General features: G+C 41.8%; 1 protein-coding gene across 6 annotated transcripts in view; it reads right to left on the bottom strand.

Moving 5' to 3' along the window:
- Positions 1–3: 3 nt before the first annotated feature.
- Positions 4–10,078, bottom strand: part of nhsl3 (NHS like 3) — a 40,031-nt gene continuing 29,956 nt past the window's right edge. For 5 of the 6 annotated variants that reach the window (XM_076879168.1, XM_023152494.3, XM_004547758.5 and 2 more), the window contains 8 exons: positions 8,542–8,700; positions 8,293–8,336; positions 8,048–8,183; positions 6,004–6,111; positions 5,748–5,911; positions 5,467–5,637; positions 1,899–5,334; positions 4–1,520 (listed from right to left, as the gene is read on the bottom strand). In XM_076879168.1, coding sequence (XP_076735283.1) covers positions 1,480–1,520; positions 1,899–5,334; positions 5,467–5,637; positions 5,748–5,911; positions 6,004–6,111; positions 8,048–8,183; positions 8,293–8,336; positions 8,542–8,700 — 4,259 coding nt within the window. In that variant the 3' untranslated portion in view covers positions 4–1,479. The remainder of the gene's footprint in view (positions 1,521–1,898; positions 5,335–5,466; positions 5,638–5,747; positions 5,912–6,003; positions 6,112–8,047; positions 8,184–8,292; positions 8,337–8,541; positions 8,701–10,078) is intronic. The other variant, XM_076879169.1, reaches the window with a different exon arrangement.

Genomic DNA, 10,078 nt, shown 5'->3' with positions numbered 1-10,078 from the left:
CAGTTTAATACACTTAAATTTTATTTATAGAAGTAATAACTGCACATATTTCTCTATAATCAGCAAAACAGAGATTTTTTTGACCCTGTGTGAGGAGTCCGTGTAATTCACTCATCAATGATTCTGAGAGGGGGAAAGTTTTGTGCAAATATATTGAGCTGTATTTGTTTTCCACCATAAAAAGGCTTACAGAGTTACAGAACATGTATTAAAGTGGACCCATCGTGCTCAGTTTCAGCTGCATGTCTTTATCAATGGATGAAGTAGTTTGCATGATTCACAGTTCAAAATAATAATGATTTTTTTTTTTTTTTTTAAACCCAGGCTTTAATTCATCAACCATCTGAAACAAGTTGTTTTTGTCTCTTTCCCCTCAGTTTAAGCAAACTTTCTCCTGATTGGCTGCTCCTTAACAGGCCTGTGTACTCAGTGCTGTGTGCCTGAGATTCCCCACTCTCACTTACATTAACATCCAAAACTAAAAAATGCCATCTGAAACTGAGGCGTGATGTCTGAGCTTTTGGTTCACAGGGATTACAATAATAGGTCCGCTTTTGAAAACACTGACATCCTGCTCCAGTGTAATGGTCCTCCAGGGCCAGTCACCCCAGTCGTAGCCCTAAAGGTGGTTTTCAGATGAAACAAATTCTTAAATATTTCATATTTGGTAGGAAAAGGTGACTGACAGTGCTACTGGTGAAAACAATCACACATAAATAAATAGGATACTGATGAGCTGGCTTTGCAGTCACCCAAGAATTGCTAAAAAAAAAAGAAAAAAAAGCATCTACTTGATATTTCACCTACTCCCGTATTTAGATGCTTTTATTCTGTTAAGTCTGAACTATTTAGCATATGTTGTTTACAAAAGTGCATCTCGGGAAAACAAAAACACTGAATTCTTAAGTATGCGGCATCCCTTTTTGACAAATGCTTTCCACACCAAAAAGCGTGAATGATGCTAAGCTCAGTAATTTCTTCACTCAGTCTAAGTAAGGAATGGATATCCTGTCCTACAGTGGATGCTTTTGTCAGACAATATTGCAATATATATAATACAAGAGGAGGGGGAAACAGACCATCTATGTACAGAAATGCTTTTTTTTCGAAGACAAGTCGTTTTCTCTGAGTTGAAATTACAACTACCTAATGGAACCTCTGGGAGGCGATCTAACACAAGCTAAATATTTGCAATTCAGCCAATGTACAGTGCTTCACCCTGAGGGGCCTCAGTAGGACATAAACTATATTTTTAGAAAAATACTCCAGAATAAAGCTATTTTAAGAAATTGGGAGTGATACTTTTTTTTTTTTTGCATAAATATTAAGGAAGGCCAATACAGGCTAAGGCTTTTTGGAGGAAATGCACACAAACACTTAGTTAATGTCTCTTAATGCCAGTCAGTCTCTCTTGTGAGTTGTCCTTTTTCTGTTCCTCTGGTATCAGCCTGGTTCTTGTTTAATCACCAAAGAAGTCTTTCAGAACAGTGTTTCAATTGTGTCCGCTGTTACTCTGGTTGCTGGAGGGGGAAGACAAGTGGTGGTTAGACATTATAGCATCACCATAATACAGTTACAGGAACACGCTTGATGAGTATTCCTTCCTAATCTAATCGAATTACTGAGACATGATCACGAGCTTCAGGTTACGGTTAATTAAAGCACATGCTTGCGCATTTAACTGGAGAAAAAAAAAGTCTGTAGGCAAACCAGCAGCATCTGTACTGGGCTTGTGCCGGAGGTGACTCTTATTCTGCAACCTCTGCTTTGCATTCTGCTTTTTCATGGCAAGAGTTGGAAGAGTTATTTATTCATGCTGGTACAGAACAAACCTTGAAGCTGTTGCAAACTCAGCAGCAAAAACACCAATGAAGGCACAAATATAATGATAAACTTACTTGTTGTTTCAGACAGGTTTATTCCACTCCTATGTTCTCCTCCTACTACTGCTCCATTCCCTTTGACATTGACCTCCATCTTTGACAAAGAATTCAGAAGACTCGGTGAAGAGTTGATGCTGCTTTGCGTCGGCTTCTTGGCTACAGGTGGAGGAACTTTATCACACTTCACTCCATCAAATGTAAACACAGCAGCCTTGGATTGATCGGACACTTGCATGAGCTCAGCTGCCAAGCTTTGCTTTAGATTCGCCTGAGCGTCAGGGGATGAGGCAGTCTCTATGACAACCTTTTTTGTGCTCCTAGAGAAGATAAAGCTAGCAGTAGAAGCTGGAGACTTGTGCATGTCATATCCTTCGTGTGATTTCCGTGGCAAAGCTCCTGGGTCACTGACGCAGCTGTATGTCGATGATTTCACACCCAGTTTGGAGGGCAGACCATCTCTTGAAGACATTGCTGCAGTTTTCATTCGTATGGCTTCCTGTAAGCGCATTGAAGGACTGGTCATTGTCACAGAGGATGATTTAATGGCCTGAGGGGGAGATTTCAGTGACAAAGACTTGCGGATGGGTTTTTGAGGAATGTTTTGAGATCCTTGGATAGAAACTGGGGAATTATCCTTAACTGGTGCTTCCTCATTTGTGGACTTGTCCTCTGGCGGACTTTGCACCTGATCTTCGGTCATGTTGACTGATCTCAGGCGAACCATTTGAAGCAGGGAAGGGGTGACAAGAGGTATGTTAGCATCCTCTTTGGGAATGGGAACACTTTTGTGGCGGGAGAGGAGCTCCTTGGTCCTGGCATCTCGATTTGCTAGGCTGGAATGTCTTCTGAAATTAACTCCATGAGTTAAATTATCTGACGGTAGAGGAGGCGCTACAGGCACAGTCAGAGCTGAAAACTGAGTACTGATGGACACAGGGGGATCTTCAATTTGCAGAGAACCTCGCTTCTGGAAACTGCCGGGAGGATCTACAGCTGTGTTTGGTACTGGGCTTTCTGCTCTTTTCATACTTGGTATAAGAGGCGATTCCACTGGTGGAGGCAATACAGTCTCTAAAACAGATGAAGAAATCTCCTCAAAAGCTATAGATTTTGGAACCTGCACGTCAATCACTGGTTCTGTGTCGTTTATAACTGGTTGTGGAACAACTGGGTGCAAATCTGAACTCTGTACAGTCTGCACATTAGGGTTGCCCAACTCTGTGACGCAACCAGCCATCACATCTGGTGCACTGTCGGTTATGATGGATGGAGGAGGAGGTGGAGGAAAGTCAACCTCATCCACTCCATCAAATACAGAGTCCCCTTCCAAAGGAGGTGGTGGAGGTGGCCAGGAGGACTCTACAATGTGGATCTCCTCCTGTACCCTTTGTAAATCATTTGGAGGTGTAGATACTGCTGAGGGAGGTGTTTTCCTTGATAGAGGCGGTGTCGGGTGGTATGCTGGGGGAGGGGTAGGTGGCGGAGAAAACTTATTGATTCTGGGGACCTCTATTGAAAGTGTTTGCATGGACTGGACTTCACTTCTGTCCATCTCAGCCTTGCTCTCGTCAAATAAAGCTGTCACACCTTTCTCTAAAGACATGTAGTTCTCCACAGATATAGTGACCTCTGCTGTGCCACTCGTTACATTGTTCTCTTTCTCCACTGACTTCTCCGCCAAGACCATTTCCCCTTTGTGCAGTAGTGTCATGGGTTTCTTCATGACAGGAGGGGGATCTTTCTTTGGAGTTGTCCCTTGACTCTCTGGCTCCTTCATTACAAAGCTACTACTCTGTTCTTGCTGCTGAACATCTACGCTTGCTTTTCTTTTGTCCTGGACGAAAGATGTTTCTTGTTCTGGATATTCCTTACCCTCCTGCACCACATGAACTCTGTCAGGATGCATTGTTGATAGTAACTCAGGCTTTGCTTGAGTTTTGGACAGTTCTATGATAGGTTTGTCTGTAGCTGTTTGAATTTGATCCAAAACCTGCATCTCTTTCCTAGTTTCAGTCTGGGTTCCTGTGTCGTTACTTGTGCTTTCCTGTACTTGTGCTGCTTTTTGTTTAACATTAGGGCAAGGCCCACAGAGGAGCTCCAAGGTGCGTCTGCTGTGGACCCATGTCTCTGGAGGAGGAGGACATGGTGCTTTGACTTTAGGAGGTGGTGGGATGTTCAATAGCTCATTTACTTCCTCTCTAAAAGTTGAGGTATTGTTCTTCAGTGCAAGGTCTTTTGTAGCAACAGTTGGTGAAGATCCCTGTGGAGGCTGATTTGAGCTACACACAGAAACTTCTGTATTGGCAAGCTCAGATGTTCCAGATGATAAAGACGTAACTGAGGATGAAGGAGATGCTGCTGAGGATGAGGCTCGCGACGCTGATCTTTCCGGCTTGACTGGTTTCTTCTTCTGCTTCTCTGGGGAGGTTGGGGAGATCCCTTTTGGAGAAAGTGTTGGCGTGCCACTCTGACTAGAATAACCACTAGATGGAGAAATGGTCCGTTCAAATTTCCCATCCTCTGGTGGAACTTTCTGTAGGGAGGAACTAGATTCTGGAGATAGCCCATCTTCATTTGAAGATGCCTTAGCAGAACTCAGAGGATTGGTGGAAGAATCTGGAGAGCTTGACCTAAGGAAGTTTGATACATCTTCGGGTATCTTAGTGCTATTTGTAGAAACCAACTTTGTCTCATCCTCTGGTACAATATTCTCTCTAGTAAATGTCACCTCCCCAGAAGCAGAGTCATTAAGACTTTTGTTATCCACAATAACCACCCTGGAGTTACCTCTAATCTTATTACTGTGCAGAGAGTTTGATCTACGTGGTGGTGCTGGAGGTTGCTTGGTCTTCATAACTGAAAGGCTACGTTTCTTTTTATTCTTTGCTTCTTCTCCAGCAGCCACCGCCACCGATTCACCAGATTCTGTTGCTGGTCTTGTAACAAGGTTTTCACCTTTACCGCTAGGGCTGCTAATCGCATGAACAGAGCTACGGAAACTAACAAGGTCCTGATCCCCAGCAGTTTGTTTGGTTTGCCCATTTAGACATACTCTCTGTGAAGAGTTACTGCTTTGTGTGCTACCCTTGGAGGACAGTGGGGATGAGTTTGAAATAATGGTCTCAGAAGACTTTGACTCACTCCAGTTTGACCCTGAAGCTGATGTGGCCAGTGTGGAGTCATTGTGATAATGGTTTGTCTGGGAAGTGTCACCATCTGATCTTCTGGATAGCAAGGGGCTGACTGCCGAGTCCCCAGATGCCAGGCTGCTTTTGCTTACAGTGCGAACACTGCTGCCATGGTTGACACTGCTGCCATGGTTGACACTGCTGCCACGAGTCCGGCTGGTACTGCGGTCAATCTCAATGAATTCAATCGATGCTGGCATTACAGCATTAGGAATGATTGTAGACAAGTAAGTGGCCTGTGGAGAGATAGACATCACTGGCCCCTGAAAGAAAACAGAAAATGTTTCATATGTAAATGTGACAAATTGCCAATAATCAACTAGGAATTAAAAACAAAGTTCACACAACTAATTTAAAGACAGTTTTCTTATCTAACAGCTTGATTTAATTCCTACCTGGGGTTCCTGGAGGAAATTAAACATTGAAGGAGATAAAGAGGTGGATGTTGTCATGCCAGGTACTGCAAGAGACTTGGGTCTTAGGTTGGAGGTGGGAAAGAGCTGGGAACCAAAGTCCTGGTGGTCCTGGAGATGCTTCCTCACCAGCTCTTCACCTCTGAATGCCTGCTTAGAGTGGAGTGGAGTGGACCATTCTTGAAATATAAAAGGCATATTAAACTTATAACATATATCAAAGCTATTTACAATGAATAGGTTCTTTCTGAATAACTCTTTACCTCCAGCTCTGAAACATGTACCCTTGCTCCCAACTTATTTGCGACTGGAGTCCCATCATCTGTAGAAATGGTGATGACACCTGATGATTGGCTGTTACTGATCTGTGTGTTGACAGAGACCTCAGTAGAAACAAGCGGCTGAAAGGTGGAGTTTCTGTTTAGGCCTGTGAAAAAGGTATATCACTGTTAGCACCATTAGTAACATGGTAATATAGTTTTAGTTCATCATCAACAAAGAACAATACTTTGAGCGTACCAAGTTCTTTCTGGACCTGGTTGGGAATACCCATGATGGTGGTTCTCCTGGTCTTCTTCCTGCTCTTATCTTGTCTTTTGATTGGATTCAGAGGCTTGAATGTAGAACCTGTAAGTAAAAAAACAAAACTTTCACATGTGCACATTTCAGGCTTCAATATTCTTGTCTGATTTTTCGCCGCACATTAAAAACTGAATTGTGAATTCTTTGCTTTGCAGGTTGTGCTGTAGAACTGCCAAAGCCCCATCTCATGTTCATGCTAACTGCTAATTGAAATTCTGTTGACTGTCCTTTATAGTGATTAATTATGGTCATTATGACAAATGTGGCAGCAAATTTCAGGTATTCCCACAACCAGGGAGAAGGAGCAAGTTTATGCTAATCCTTCCTAAGAATCTACTCTTATATTTGCAGCTCTTTAAGGCTCTACCTAAGCTAGATGTTACCACCAACATGCTAGCATGCCTATAATGATTATCCTAGCATAGTAATGGGATGCAAGTTTGCGGTTAAAAATCTTCTACTTTTTGGTGTAGCCCATTAGAGTGACAATTAGTACCAAACAGTATGAATAAAATGGATGGAAATGTCATTAGTTTTTCAAGTAATACATAACAGATTCTGGAAAAATAAAAACAAATTTAAGAAAAATACTTAATGCCTAAATATTCCGAGCTGGCAGCCAGTTTCAGCAGCTTATTCTAAATATGTATGCACATTTTATGATGGCACTCAAGGAAAGGTCAGTGTTTCAACAACATATGTAGGCGCCATGGATATCTATATAGGATTAATGGTAATGTTTCCAGTATGTACTGACATATTTAAGGGAGATGATCAATCTTAGGGCCAGATTGCTGGCATGACTAAAAAAAGTTGTACACTCATTGGACACTTTAATAGTTACATCTTTTGCCTTCAGAACTGCCTTAATTCACAGATTTAACAAAGTGCTAGAAACAAAGATTTTGCTCAGTATTGAAATGATAGCATCATGTAGTTGCTGCAGATGTGCCATGATGCAAATCTCCCACTTCATCATATCCCAGAGGTGCTCTACTGTATTGAAATCTGGTCACTTTAGAGGCTATTTGAGTACAATGAACTCAATTTTATATTAAGGAAATCCATTTTAAATGATTTGTGACATGGAATTTCAACCTCCAGTTGTTGGAAGAAGTGCACATTGTGGTCATAAAGGAATGGACATGGTCAGCAACAATAATCAGCGAGGCTGTGGTACTTAAACAATGATCATTTGGAACTTAGGGGGCAAGAATGTGTGGCAAGAAAATATCCAACACGCCATTATACCACTGCCACCAACCTGAACCACGCTTTCCATGTTATTTATGCCAAATTCTGACCTTCCTAATCCTAATATGGCAGCAGAGATTGAGACTTGAACTTCAGAAGATCATATTGACCATGTCTACATGCCTACATGGAATGCTGTCATATGATTGGTTGATTAGATACTTACTTTAACAAGCAGTTGAACAGGTGCACCCAAAAAAGTGGCCAGTAAGAACAGTGCTTAAATACTGGGAGCAGTGAAATATATTATATATAAAGTAAAATATATTAGGCACTTTTCTTCTCTTGATAATTAAGTTTTTTTTTTTGTAAATATATGATCTGAATACCAATTAGACTCCCTGCATGCACACACAGAATGGCACGCTTTCCCCTTCAGCTGTGATGTGTAGAGCTGCTGTGATGTCTTTAGATGTTTAGAACTCTTTGAGTTACAGAAAAAAAATCTTCAGCTGTGCATAAGAGTATGTTAGTATGAGTGTGTGTCTGTGTATCGAGTTCCTCCTCCTTTGATTTCACACCATAACTGCAGAGGCACCAAGTAGCTGGAATGAGACGTGCATGCTAAATAAGTACCCACCTATGATTCACCATAAAGCAGTAAATTCAGGAACAAAGCTCAAACTGCTCTCATGGGCACTATGATTAGCTCCTATTCCTCTAAGATGAAGGCAATACATATCCCTCCTTTCCAAGTTCTACACACACAAGCAGAGCTGTTTCTTGCCTTGGCGGGTAAGTGCAGGTCTAGTCATCGCAGCAAAGGTTACTGTGCTATCAGTATTCCCAGAGTTGGCTCTTGACTCTGGAGATGCATCTCCATCCTTGGAGTTGATATCATCCGGATGAAGAGTGTCTGTGGACTGCAGGGATACACACACACCGACACACATAGAGGTGTGTAGTTAGGTAGCTGTCTTTGCTTTGAGGAATAACGAGTAAAATGATCCACAGAGCTTTTAGGGCACTTACAGCAATGCTTTCACTGTCAGGAAAGTTCCCTCCATTCTTGTGTTCTGAGAGATCAAAACAGACAAGTTTGAAAAAACTGAAGCTCCATATACAATCACTCTTATATAGACATGCAATCATTTATGTAACCATAGATTTTTTTTTTTTTTTTTTAAATAAAGTGGGATATACAAAAATCTTCAGTTTAAGACCTAACAAAATGTTATGTTATGTCATATTGATATGAAGAATCAAATGAATGTGCCTTACCTTCCTGCTGTTGTATCTTGAGTCCCTCTTGAGCTTCAGTGTGCAGGTCTTCCAAGTACTGAGGCCTGCTGCCCTCAATGAAAACATTCTCCTGGTAGTGCTGCGAGGCTGTATAATGGACTGTCAACCTCTTCTGGTCTTCATTCACCTTGGGACCAGCTGTTGATATAATAAGAAAAAATAGTAAAAGGTCAAATCTATTTGGTATTTTATACCTTTAAATGCCTGAAATTCACCAAAAAGAATGGTCTTAATTTTGTAACGTGCACTGAAACGTCCAGGTATATTATAAAAAACGATTTTTGCACTCCAACCATGTCTTGCAACAACTGTGATGTCTACCCATCACTGTCCTGCTCAAGGGCAAGGTCAATGGGATGGCACAGCTAACAACAAAGACACAAAACCACCGGTTTATACCTGTTAGAGCAGGGGCAACACACTCACAGAACTGGAGTTATATCGAGTTTATATCAATTTGTTTTGGAACCCTATTGTGTGACAGAACCTTTATTCACACATATTGTAACATCAGAACTACTAATTTTGGCAACAGCATTTATCCAGAATTATTCAGAATTAAAACAATAGTGAGACATCAACTCTTTGCACTATCCCAATGAAAGCAGTGGTGTTAGCATAAATACAGACATTTATCAACTTGACAGAGAACTTGCTTCACTTCCACCTGATAAGAATGTGCGTTTGTCAGCGCACCTTTAATGCAGCGCACTTATTAAGTCTCCTCATCCAAGTTTGGCGTGCAGACATCCCAGTCTGGCCAGGCCCTCGGCAGTAAACTATGGCCTGGCTAATCTCCTGCAGTATCTTGCTTCCTTGTAAACCCCGCAGGGATTACTGCCGATAATCTGTCCTCATGCAAGGATGCTGCAAGAAACCCTGCTGAAATATTAACTACAACACACATACCCCTTACTGATCAAATAAACAGACTATCACAAAAACAGGACTCCTGTGTGGGAACTGGACCAAGCTCTGTCTCTCTGCAGGACTGCTTTGCACGACGTCAAATGACAGCTAAGGAGCTGATCCCAGCTGACACTGGGTAAGAGGCACCCTGGACAGGTTGCCAGTCCATCACAAGGCAAACAAAAAGAGAGAAAAGCAATAATACAAACCTTTAGCTAACGTAGAATCAACTGACCAAACATTCATGTCTTTGGCATGTGGGATAAAATTGGGGCTTCTTGCCTTCTTGTGTTAACCACAGTGATGGCAGCTACATCACAGTGCTACATCTAGGATTCTGAACCACAAATTCATGAAAATCTGCACAACTGTGTATGAACTGGGAAGTAATTTCCATGGGAAATCAGTCATGCAAATTGGCTAAAATCTTAGCTGAGCAAGGGTCAGCGTGAGTTGTTCCTTTTCCTTCCTTTATCGCTCCCACTGGTTCCCAGTTAGGATGGACTACACTCAGTTTAGTCTATAAACTTCCACTTGACAACTGTGAGCATCTCATGACAATTACTCAAATATGTAACACTTTAACCAGTAGCAACAAATAACCGAA

The sequence above is a fragment of the Maylandia zebra genome, linkage group LG22 (assembly GCF_041146795.1).
Source record: "Maylandia zebra isolate NMK-2024a linkage group LG22, Mzebra_GT3a, whole genome shotgun sequence".
In the NCBI taxonomy this organism is placed as follows: Eukaryota; Metazoa; Chordata; class Actinopteri; order Cichliformes; family Cichlidae; genus Maylandia; species Maylandia zebra.
Note: the sequence above shows the minus strand (reverse complement) of the source record. Positions and strands in the feature narration are given on the sequence as shown.